At 48.7% G+C, this 12,979-nt stretch overlaps 1 protein-coding gene across 1 annotated transcript in view; it reads right to left on the bottom strand.

Annotated features, from left to right (window-relative positions):
* LOC120054371 (lipoma-preferred partner homolog) overlaps nucleotides 1–12,979 on the bottom strand; it is a 109,616-nt gene that overhangs the window by 46,910 nt on the left and 49,727 nt on the right. The window contains exon 6 of the mRNA XM_039001781.1: nucleotides 9,852–9,945. Coding sequence (XP_038857709.1) covers nucleotides 9,852–9,945 — 94 coding nt within the window. The remainder of the gene's footprint in view (nucleotides 1–9,851; nucleotides 9,946–12,979) is intronic.

Here is a 12,979-nt window from a genome sequence, read left to right as displayed (position 1 = left end):
AAAAGGAGAGGGCCGGAGGGGGCAGAGGTGGTTGTCAAGGGATTAAAATAAAAGCTAGAGAGAGGAGAAAAACAGAGAAGAAGAGGAGAGGAAAGGAGGGTTGGAGGGGCATAGGTCCAGGGACACAGAGGTGGAATGGGAGAGAACAGGGGGATAAGTGGAATGGGAGAGGACAGGGGGAGAAGTGGAATGGGAGAGGACAGGGGGAGAAGTGGAATGGGAGAGGACAGGGGGAGAAGTGGAATGGGAGAGAACAGGGGGAGAAGTGGAATGGGAGAGAACAGGGGGAGAAGTGGAATGGGAGAGAACAGGGGGAGAAGTGGAATGGGAGAGGACAGGGGGAGAAGTGGAATGGGAGAGAACAGGGGGAGAAGTGGAATGGGAGAGGACAGGGGGAGAAGTGGAATGGGAGAGAACAGGGGGAGAAGTGGAATGGGAGAGAACAGGGGGAGAAGTGGAATGGGAGAGGACAGGGGGAGAAGTGGAATGGGAGAGAACAGGGGGAGAAGTGGAATGGGAGAGGACAGGGGGAGAAGTGGAATGGGAGAGAACAGGGGGAGAAGTGGAATGGGAGAGAACAGGGGGAGAAGTGGAATGGGAGAGAACAGGGGGAGAAGTGGAATGGGAGAGAACAGGGGGAGAAGTGGAATGGGAGAGGACAGGGGGAGAAGTGGAATGGGAGAGAACAGGGGGAGAAGTGGAATGGGAGAGGACAGGGGGAGAAGTGGAATGGGAGAGAACAGGGGGAGAAGTGGAATGGGAGAAGACAGGGGGAGAAGTGGAATGGGAGAGAACAGGGGGAGAAGTGGAATGGGAGAGGACAGGGGGAGAAGTGGAATGGGAGAGGACAGGGGGAGAAGTGGAATGGGAGAGAACAGGGGGAGAAGTGGAATGGGAGAGAACAGGGGGAGAAGTGGAATGGGAGAGAACAGGGGGAGAAGTGGAATGGGAGAGGACAGGGGGAGAAGTGGAATGGGAGATAACAGGGGGAGAAGTGGAATGGGAGAGGACAGGGGGAGAAGTGGAATGGGAGAGAACAGGGGGAGAAGTGGAATGGGAGAGAACAGGGGGAGAAGTGGAATGGGAGAGAACAGGGGGAGAAGTGGAATGGGAGAGAACAGGGGGAGAAGTGGAATGGGAGAGAACAGGGGGAGAAGTGGAATGGGAGAGAACAGGGGGAGAAGTGGAATGGGAGAGAACAGGGGGAGACCGTGGTGGAGGCAGTGTGGAGAGGGACACATGGGGCTTTAAAGACAGGAGCAGAGCAGAGAGTCACGAAGTTGGCCTGTGGGTAAGGTTTATGACATCCCCCATAAATACCTTTCTTTCTTCCCTCTCTCTCTGACTCTACAGAGGGACTCTTGAATAGCCTATGTTAAACATAGAGAGTCTGGGAACATCAAACAAGTGGAGGGAAAGGACCCATATTTCGGTAATAGAACCAGTTGAAAATATGTGTTGGTACTTAATGAATATGATGTCAGTTCGGTTGTCATCTGAGACATTATGACTGATGACAGGACGACATAAACTGTACAGTGGAAAGTCTACACATTATAGTAATCAGATTCACATGGAATTGTTGTGCAATTTAATTGTTTAAATATGACACTATTTGTGAAAAGATGAAATGTAATTTTAGCTTCCAAATGAGAGATTTGGGTTTTCATAAAGTTAGAGCTCTGCTCAATCAGTGGCCCACCCCTGTGAAGAGACATGGGTTATAAACTATGAAACACACCCTTCTCTCCCTGCACTATATAAGCCCTTGATGAAAATTTAACTACCTGTTCCGAGGACGATAGGACGACGGTCCATACGTTAAAAAGGACTAACATGTCAACTACAGCACTAAGCCAACCTCAGCGTGAGCTTTGGTTGTGAATGGTATGAACTTTGAACTCTTACTCACTAAAGAAGTGAGACATCCTAACAGCAGCTGTAAATGTGGGCTAGGAAAGGACGGACGACCTATCCCGTCTACCACACAACGACGATACTACAACGTATCCAATTTACCACCAGTGACATTCTTCCGAGGACAGGAAGATCTCTGTTGGGCAACACGGCCAGCATCTACGACCAACCTACCGAAGCGCAGCTCAGAGTAAATATTTATTGCATTTTCCTTTTCCAAATGGCCGGAAATCTAGAATGCATAAGATACTGTATTTACGATAGAGTAGCTGCCTACGGCCCGATAGAGACATCGCTTCTCCCTTTGTTCTTCAGTCTTCCCGCTCTTTCACTCAAACCCAACCCCCCTTTTCTTTGTGTAACCAGCTGTCATATCTGTTCCGTCCGCTAGGGACATTTTCCTTTATGACATAATTTGTAATCAAGGTATGATTCATTCTGTGTAATTATGTGTGATTAATTAGGTATTTAGTAAATAAATAATTAAACCCAATTTTCTATTGCTGATTCAACTTGTTAGCCAGGGTTCGTGAAGATAATCAAGTATTTACAACTTTCAGATGAGACTGAAATAAGGTGACGATTAATATTGACTGCTATTGATGTAAAATATTACTAGGTCTTTCAGAGTTTATTCGGAAGATAACAGCTCTATAAACACTCTTTCGTGGTGCCCCGACTTTCTAGTTAATTACATTTACATGATTAGCTTAATCAGGTAATATTAATTACAGAGAAAGGATTTCATAGAATAGCATGTCATATCACTTAATCCGGCATAGCCAAAGACACGACAAGAGGGACACCATTCTCTCGGAGAACAGAGGAAGAACAAGGTCTACTAGCACAAAGCACATGATGAAAGATCATTGATGAGCTCTTTGATTCAAATACCTTTAAATAAAATACTGTACATTGACGTTAGCGCTTCTTTCCCCCTATGGGCCTAAATACAGGATGTGACTAGCATACGAAATGCTACACCCCAGAGCAACATAATGACCTTAACAATAGGAGGGAGGGACAGAGGAAGGACACACTCACACCATACGGTCGTACTTACACAACATATCGTTTTCATGACTTCTGCAGAATGACCAGATCACTACAACTGGTTTCTGTCAAGAAGACCTCCCACCCTACCCACAATGCAACGTGAGAGTTGGAAAGACTCTCTGGCATCAGGGTTGAAAATGGACTGAGGAGAACCTTGAGCATCTAAAACATTTAGAAAGAGGAACGAGTGTGTGTGAGAGAGAGAGAGACAGAGACAGAGACAGAGAGAGAGAGAGAGAGAGAGAGAGAGAGAGAGAGAGAGAGAGAGAGAGAGAGAGAGAGAGAGAGACAGAGAGAGAGAGAGAGACAGAGACAGAGAGAGAGACAGAGCGAGAGAGAGAGAGAGAGAGATAGAGAGAGAGAGACTAGCTTCTATAGCCACAAAGTCATAATTATGGCTAAACCCTGTACCTGGTCACACCTCCATCTCTAGTACCTGGTCACACCTCCATCCCTAGTACCTGGTCACACCTCCATCCCTAGTACCTGGTCACACCTCCATCCCTAGTACCTGGTCACACCTCCATCCCTAGTACCTGGTCACACCTCCATCCCTAGTACCTGGTCATACCTCCATCCCTAGTACCTGGTCATACCTCCATCCCTAGTACCTGGTCACACCTCCATCCCTAGTACCTGGTCATACCTCCATCCCTAGTACCTGGCCATTTCTCTTGTTCGCATTTTATTTGAAACCTAACCTTAAACACACTGCTAATCTTAAGCCTATCCTTAACCCTGAATTAGGACCAAAAAGTTGTTTTTTACAAAATAGCTAATGTTGACTTTGTGGCTGTGGTAACTAGTGACAAGCCTAACTTGGTGAGACAATCCCACATCCTGTAGATGGTGAATGAATGACACTGTTAGCTAGTAGTTGACTATTTGACACATCATTTAAAGGTTTAGCTGCAGCCCTCTGACATATAGAGTAGAAGACTGTGATCCTGATGATGCCTTGTGATTGGATGGGATCCATGGCATAACTACAGTGTGCTCTGTACTTATAGTGGAGACCAGGGCTTGAGCCCTGGTTGGTCACACAGACAAGGATGAGTGGCACTGGTGGTGGGTAGGGAGTCGTTCATCTGTTTTACCAAAGTACTTGGCGAAAGAATTTCACATCATTTTTACATTCTGTCATAAAGAGCACATGTTCCACTTCATAAAAAATAGTTTTTCCATCTCAAGATGTTAAATAAAAAAGTTACTATAGTAAGTGCCAAATAAAGTAACATGTTTGACCGTAACAGGGTTGACCGTAACAGGGTTTACCGTAACAGGGTGGACGGTAACAGGGTGGACCTAACAGGGTGGACCGTAACAGGGTGGTCCGTAACAGGGTGGACCGTAACAGGGTGGACCGTAACAGGGTTGACCGTAACAGGGTGGACCGTAACAGGGTTGACCGTAACAGGGTGGACGGTAACAGGGTTGACCGTAACAGGGTGGACGGTAACAGGGTGGACCGTAACAGGGTTGACCGTAACAGGGTGGACGGTAACAGGGTTGACCGTAACAGGGTGGACCGTAACAGGGTTGACCGTAACAGGGTGGACCGTAACAGGGTTGACCGTAACAGGGTGGACGGTAACAGGGTTGACCGTAACAGGGTTGACCGTAACAGGGTGGACGGTAACAGGGTGGACCGTAACAGGGTTGACCGTAACAGGGTTGACCATAACAGGGTGGACGGTAACAGGGTGGTCCGTAACAGGGATGACCGTAACAGGGTGGACGGTAACAGGGTTGACCTAACAGGGTGGACCGTAACAGGGTGGACCGTAACAGGGTGGACCGTAACAGGGTTGACCATAACAGGGTGGACGGTAACAGGGTGGACGTAACAGGGTGGACGGTAACAGGGTGGACGGTAACAGGGTGGACCGTAACAGGGTTGACCATAATAGGGTGGACGGTAACAGGGTTGACCTAACAGGGTGGACGGTAACAGGGTGGACCGTAACAGGGTTGACCTAACAGGGTGGACCTAACAGGGTTGACCGTAACAGGATTGACCTAACAGGGTGGACGGTAACAGGGTTGACCGTAACAGGGTGGACCGTAACAGGGTTGACCGTAACAGGGTGGACCTAACAGGGTGGACGGTAACAGGGTTGACCTAACAGGGTGGACGGTAACAGGGTGGACCGTAACAGGGTTGACCTAACAGGGTGGACCGTAACAGGGTTGACCGTAACAGGGTGGACCGTAACAGGGTGGACCGTAACAGGGTGGACCGTAACAGGGTGGACCGTAACAGGGTGGACCGTAACAGGGTGGACCGTAACAGGGTGGACGTAACAGGGTGGACGGTAACAGGGTGGACCGTAACAGGGTGGACGGTAACAGGGTGGACGGTAACAGGGTGGACCGTAACAGGGTGGACCTAACAGGGTGGACGGTAACAGGGTGGACCGTAACAGGGATGACCGTAACAGGGTTGACCATAACAGGGTGGACGGTAACAGGGTGGACGGTAACAGGGTGGACCGTAACAGGGTTGACCGTAAAAGGGTGGACCAAACAGGGTGGACCTAACAGGGTGGACGGTAACAGGGTGGACGGTAACAGGGTGGACCGTAACAGGGTGGACCGTAACAGGGTGGACCGTAACAGGGTGGACCGTAACAGGGTTGACCTAACAGGGTGGACGGTAACAGGGTGGACGGTAACAGGGTGGACCGTAACAGGGTGGACCGTAACAGGGTTGACCATAACAGGGTGGACGGTAACAGGGTGGACCGTAACAGGGTGGACCGTAACAGGGTGGACGGTAACAGGGTGGACGGTAACAGGGTGGACCGTAACAGGGTGGACCGTAACAGGGTTGACCATAACAGGGTGGACGGTAACAGGGTGGACCGTAACAGGGTTGACCGTAAAAGGGTGGACCAAACAGGGTGGACCTAACAGGGTGGACGGTAACAGGGTGGACCGTAACATGGTTGACCGTAAAAGGGTGGACCAAACAGGGTGGACCTAACAGGGTGGACCTAACAGGGTGGACGGTAACAGGGTGGACGGTAACAGGGTGGACGGTAACAGGGTGGACCGTAACATGGTTGACCGTAAAAGGGTGGACCAAACAGGGTGGACCTAACAGGGTGGACCTAACAGGGTGGACGGTAACAGGGTGGACGGTAACAGGGTGGACGGTAACAGGGTGGACGGTAACAGGGTGGACGGTAACAGGGTGGACGGTAACAGGGTGGACCGTAACATGGTTGACCGTAAAAGGGTGGACCAAACAGGGTGGACCTAACAGGGTGGACCTAACAGGGTGGACGGTAACAGGGTGGTCCGTAACAGGGATGACCGTAACAGGGTGGACCTAACAGGGTGGACGGTAACAGGGTGGACGGTAACAAGGTGGACGGTAACAGGGTGGACGGTAACAGGGTGGACGGTAACAGGGTGGGCGGTAACATGGTTGACGGTAACAAGGTGGACGGTAACAGAGTGGGCGGTAACAGGGTGGACGGTAACAGAGTGGGCGGTAACAGGGTGGGCCGTAACAGGGTGGGCCGTAACAGGGTGGACCGTAACAGGGTTGACCTAACAGGGTGGACGGTAACAGGGTGGACCGTAACATGGTTGACCGTAAAAGGGTGGACCAAACAGGGTGGACCTAACAGGGTGGACCTAACAGGGTGGACGGTAACAGGGTGGACGGTAACAGGGTGGACGGTAACAGGGTGGACCGTAACATGGTTGACCGTAAAAGGGTGGACCAAACAGGGTGGACCTAACAGGGTGGACCTAACAGGGTGGACGGTAACAGGGTGGACGGTAACAGGGTGGACGGTAACAGGGTGGACGGTAACAGGGTGGACGGTAACAGGGTGGACCGTAACATGGTTGACCGTAAAAGGGTGGACCAAACAGGGTGGACCTAACAGGGTGGACCTAACAGGGTGGACGGTAACAGGGTGGACGGTAACAAGGTGGACGGTAACAGGGTGGACGGTAACAAGGTGGACGGTAACAGGGTGGACGGTAACAAGGTGGACGGTAACAGGGTGGACGGTAACAGGGTGGACGGTAACAGGGTGGACGGTAACAAGGTGGACGGTAACAGGGTGGACGGTAACAGGGTTGACGGTAACAGGGTGGGCGGTAACAGAGTGGGCGGTAACAGGGTGGACGGTAACAGAGTGGGCGGTAACAGGGTGGGCCGTAACAGGGTGGGCCGTAACAGGGTGGACCGTAACAGGGTTGACCTAACAGGGTGGACGGTAACAGGGTGGGTGGTAACAGGGTTGACCTAACAGGGTGGACGGTAACAGGGTTGACCTAACAGGGTGGACGGTAACAGGGTGGACCTAACAGGGTGGACCGTAACAGGGTTGACCTAACAGGGTGGACGGTAACAGGGTTGACCTAACAGGGTGGACGGTAACAGGGTGGACCAAACAGGGTGGACCTAACAGGGTGGACCTAACAGGGTGGACCTAACAGGGTGGACGGTAACAGGGTTGGCGGTAACAGGGTTGACCGTAACAGGGTTGACCGTAACAGGGTCGTAACAGGAATCACTGATCACATTAAATAAATGAATCGCTAATCGCAGGAAATAAATGAATCACTAATCACATTAAATGAATCACTAATCACATTAAATAAATGAATCACTAATCACAAGAAATAAATGCACCATTAATCACATTAAATAAATGAATCATGAATTGTGAAATAAATTAATCATTAATATCATTAAATAAATAAATCACTAATCACATTAAATAAATAAATCATGAATTGTGAAATTGTGAAATAAATTAATCATTAATCTCATTAAATAAACAAATCACTAATCACATGAAATAAATAAATCATTCATCACATTAAATAAATGAATCGCTAAGCGCATGAAATAAATGAATCATTAATGATTTCAAGGTTTTACTGCTAACCTACAAAGCATTACATGGGCTTGCTCCTACCTCTCTTTCCAATTTGGTCCTGCCGTACATACCTACACGTACGCTACGGTCACAAGACGCAGGCCTCCTAACTGTCCCTAGAATTTCTAAGCAAACAGCTGGAGGCAGGGCTTTCTCCTATAGAGTTCAATTTTTATGGAATGGTCTGCCTACCCATGTGAGAGACGCAGACTTGGTCTCAACCTTTAAGTCTTTACTGAAGACTCATCTCTTCAGTAGGTCATATGATTGAGTGTAGTCTGGCCCAGGAGTGTGAAGGTGAACGGAAAGGCTCTGGAGCAACGAACCGCCCTTGCTGTCTCTGCCTGGCCGGTTCCCCTCTCTCCACTGGGATTCTCTGCCTCTAACCCTATTACAGAGGCCGAGTCACTGGCTTACTGGTGCTCTTTCATGCCGTCCCTAGGAGGGGTGCCTCACTTGAGTGGGTTGAGTCACTGACGTGATCTTCCTGTCTGGGTTGGCGCCCCCCCTTGGGTTGTGCCGTGGCGGATATCTTTGTGGGCTATACTCGGCCTTGTCTCAGGATGGTAAGTTGGTGGTTGAAGATATCCCTCTAGTGGTGTGGGGGCTATGCTTTGGCAAAGTGGGTGGGGTTATATCCTGCCTGTTTGGCCCTGTCCGGGGGTATCATCGGATGGGGCCACAGTGTCTCCTGACCCCTCCTGTCTCAGCCTCCAATATTTATGCTGCAGTAGTTTATGTGTCGGGGGGCTAGGGTCAGTCTGTTATATCTGGAGTACTTCTCCTGTCTTATCCGGTGTCCTGTGTGAATTTAAGTATGCTCTCTCTAATTCTCTCTTTCTTTCTCTCTCTCGGAGGACCTGAGCCCTAGGACCATGCCTCAGGACTACCTGGCATGATGACTAATTGCTGTTCCCAGTCCACCTGGCCGTGCTGCTGCTCCAGTTTCAACTGTTCGGCCTGTGGCTATGGAACCCTGACCTGTCCACCGGACGTGCTACCTGTCCCAGACCTGCTGTTTTCAACTCTCTAGAGACCGCAGGAGCGGTAGAGATACTCTTAATGATCGGCTATGAAAAGCCAACTGACATTTACTCCTGAGGTGCTGACTTGCTGCACCCTCGACAACTACTGTGATTATTATTATTTGACCCTGCTGGTCATTTATGAACATTTGAACATCTTGGCCATGTTCTGTTATAATCTCCACCTGGCACAGCCAGAAGAGGACTGGCCACCCCTCATAGCCTGGTTCCTCTCTAGGTTTCTTCCTAGGTTTTGGCCTTTCTAGGGAGTTTTTCCTAGCCACCATGCTTCTACACCTGCATTGCTTGCTGTTTGGGGTTTTAGGCTGGGTTTCTGTACAGCACTTTGAGATAGCAGCTGATGTAAGAAGGGCTATATAAATACATTTGATTTGATTTAATCACATAAAATAAATGAATCATTAATCACGTGAAATAGATGAATCGTTAATCGCGTGAAATAAATTAATCATTAATCACATGAAATAAATGATTCGTTAATCTCGTTAATCACATGGAATAAATGAATCATTAATCACATGGAATAAATGAATCACTAATCACATTAAATAAATGAATCACTAATCACATTAAATAAATGAATCATTAATCACATGGAATAAATGATAATGTTCCGAACTGACTTTGTCAAAGCAACAAAATAACTAGGTCTTTACAGACATTTAGTGGGTTCAAATCTTCCTACAGGGAGCACGGAGGGACATGTCAAAATGCTGACTTTAAGCACTTTAGCAAGTCATATAAAACACGTGACTTATTGAATTCTCCATGTGGTCTATATTAATAAATTAGACTTAATTTAATATATCTACTGAAAATATCAAACAGACCAAAAAGCACTATTTTTGTGGAGTGACCCTATAAAGACGATCACCATAGGTAATGATATGACTACTGTACTATGGACAATAAAGTTTGGTCTTACCAAAGTACTCCTCAGCCGGAGGGTTTTCCATGTCATAAAGCATCTTCTTGGTGAGACGCTCCAGCTCTTCCTCAGGCCTGGCACTGCTGGGAGCCTGCAACACAACACAGGTACATAGCGGTTCATACACACAGTTTGCCACAGTCACTTTACCACAGTCATAACCACTGAGTGTACAAAACATTAGGAACACCTGCTCTTTCCATGACATAGACCGAACCAGGTGAATCCAGGTGAAAGCTACGATCCCTTATTGATGTCACCTGTTAAATCCACTTCAATCAGTGTAGATGAAGGGGGAGGAGACGGGTTAAAGAAGGATTTTTAAGCCTTGTGACAATTGAGACATGGGATTGTGTATGTGTGCCATTCAGAGGGTGAACGGGCCAGACACCAGATTTAAGTGCCTTTGAACGGGGTATGGTAGTAGGAGCCAGGCACACCGGCTAGTGCTGTTGTATTACACTTTACTGAACTTAGAAATATCACATAAACGTCTCTCCAGCAACTAGATCTCACTAGCTGACATTATTGCCGTTTAATAGCGGAATAAAAACAGTGAAACAATCATGAAGCATGCAGGGAAGCCTTAACAGGGTGGTTTAAACGGCAGGGCGCCCACAGAACAGATAGGGAACACGTTTAATGTCGGAAACAAGGTTCTCCTAATGGGAGGATTTAATCCCCTTGGTTTGATGTGTGGCTTAGATTATGCCGTGCTTCTACACCCGCATCGCTTGCTGTTTGGGGGTTTTAGGGTTTCTGTACAGCACTTTGAGATATCAGCTGACGTACGAAGGGATATATAAATACATTTGATTTGATTTTGATTAGCAGTGTTCACACTAGAACCGCTAAAAGCAGTCATTTGGATTGGCTCATTAATTTATTTTATTTTATTTATTACTCTGACATTTTTTAAAGTCATGCCCCCCGCCCATCATCCTTGATTTTTACTAAATAAGTCTATATAACACACTGTCGTTGTTAGAATCGTAATATCACAAACAGAACTGGAGTCAGAACCAGTTTTAGGAGGGGGTGTCATTATTTGAATGGTTTTCACTTGTTGCCCCTCCTTCTCCCGACAGTTGAAGGCGCCCAGTTCAAAATCCCCCAGAAGATTGCCTCAAAACTTAACCTAAATTATACCGAAACTAATTTCACACATTTAACAGAATAAATAAACTAAGTAAAGTAGGATGGGGGAGAAAGGGGGAGAATGGGTGAGTTGAAAAGAGAGAGAAAGCGAGTGATGCAAAAAGTATGTGGATACCCGTTCAAATTAGTGGATTCGGCTATTTCAGCCACACCTGTTGCTGACAGGTGTATAACAATGAATACACAGCCATGCAATCTCCATAGACAAACATTGGCAGTAGAATGGCCTTACTGAAGAGCTCAGTGACTTTCAACGTGGCACCGTCATAGGATCCCACTTTTCCAACAAGTCAGTTCGTAAAATATCTACTCTGCTAGAGCTGACCCGGTCAACTGCCCCGGTCAACTACCCCGGTCAACTGTAAGTGCTGTTTATTGTGAAGTGAAAACGTCTAGGAGCAACAACGGCTCAGCCGCGAAGTGGTAGGCCACACAAGCTCACAGAACGGGACCACCGAGTGCGTAAAAATCGTCTGTCCTCGGTTGCAACACTCACTACCGAGTTCCAAACTGCCTCTGTAAGAAACTTCAGCACAAGAACTGTTCGTCGGGAGCTTCATGAAATGGGTTTTCCATGGCCGAGCAGCCACACACAAGCCTAAGATCACCGTGCGCAATGCCAAGAGTCGGCTGGAGTGGTGTAAAGCTAGCCGCCATTGGACTCTTTAGCAGTGGAAACGCGTTCTATGCAGTGATCAATCACACTTCACCATCTGGCAGTCTGACGTACGAATCTGGGTTTTGGCGAATTAATTGGAACGCCGACTGCGAGCCAGGCCTAATCGCCCAACATCAGTGCCCGACCTCACAAATGCTCTTGTGGCTGAATGGAAGGAAGTCCCCGCAGCAATGTTCCAACATCTAGTGGAAAGCCTTCCCAGAAGAGTGGAGGCTGTTATAGCAGCAAAGGACCAACATCTAGTGGAAAGCCTTCCCAGAAGAGTGGAGGCTGTTATAGCAGCAAAGGACCAACATCTAGTGGAAAGCCTTCCCAGAAGAGTGGAGGCTGTTATAGCAGCAATGTTACAACATCTAGTGGAAAGCCTTCCCAGAAGAGTGAAGGCTGTTTATAGCAGCAAAGGGGGACCAACTCCATATTAATACCATGATTTTGGAATGAGATGTTCGATATTCAGGTGTCCACATACTTCTGGTCATGTAGTGTACCAGTGACACCGTGAGCGGCGTGGACAGAGACACCCACCTCAGCACAGAAGAACAGGTGGGCTCACGTCAGCACCATGGACAGAGACACCCACCTCAGCACAGAAGAACAGGTGGGCTCACGTCAGCACCATGGACAGAGACACCCACCTCAGCACAGAAGAACAGGTGGGCTCACGTCAGCACCATGGACAGTGGCACTGGCTGCAGAATAGTGGACAGTGGCACTGCCTGCAGCATAGTGGACAGTGACACTGGCTGCAGCATAGTGGACAGTGGCACTGGCTGCAGCATAGTGGACAGTGGCACTGGCTGCAGCATAGTGGACAGTGGCACTGCCTGCAGCATAGTGGACAGTGACACTGGCTGCAGCATAGTGGACAGTGGCACTGGCTGCAGCATAGTGGACAGTGGCACTGGCTGCAGAATAGTGGACAGTGGCACTGCCTGCAGCATAGTGGACAGTGACACTGGCTGCAGCATAGTGGACAGTGGCACTGCCTGCAGCATAGTGGACAGTGGCACTGGCTGCAGCATAGTGGACAGTGACACTGGCTGCAGCATAGTGGACAGTGGCACTGGCTGCAGCATAGTGGACAGTGACACTGGCTGCAGAATAGTGGACAGTGGCACTGCCTGCAGCATAGTGGACAGTGACACTGGCTGCAGCATAGTGGACAGTGGCACTGCCTGCAGCATAGTGGACAGTGGCACTGGCTGCAGCATAGTGGACAGTGGCACTGCCTGCAGAATAGTGGACAGTGGCACTGCCTGCAGCATAGTGGACAGTGGCACTGCCTGCA

This window comes from Salvelinus namaycush, chromosome 10 (assembly GCF_016432855.1).
Source record: "Salvelinus namaycush isolate Seneca chromosome 10, SaNama_1.0, whole genome shotgun sequence".
Classification (NCBI taxonomy): Eukaryota; Metazoa; Chordata; class Actinopteri; order Salmoniformes; family Salmonidae; genus Salvelinus; species Salvelinus namaycush.
This window is presented reverse-complemented; position numbering and strand designations above follow the sequence as displayed.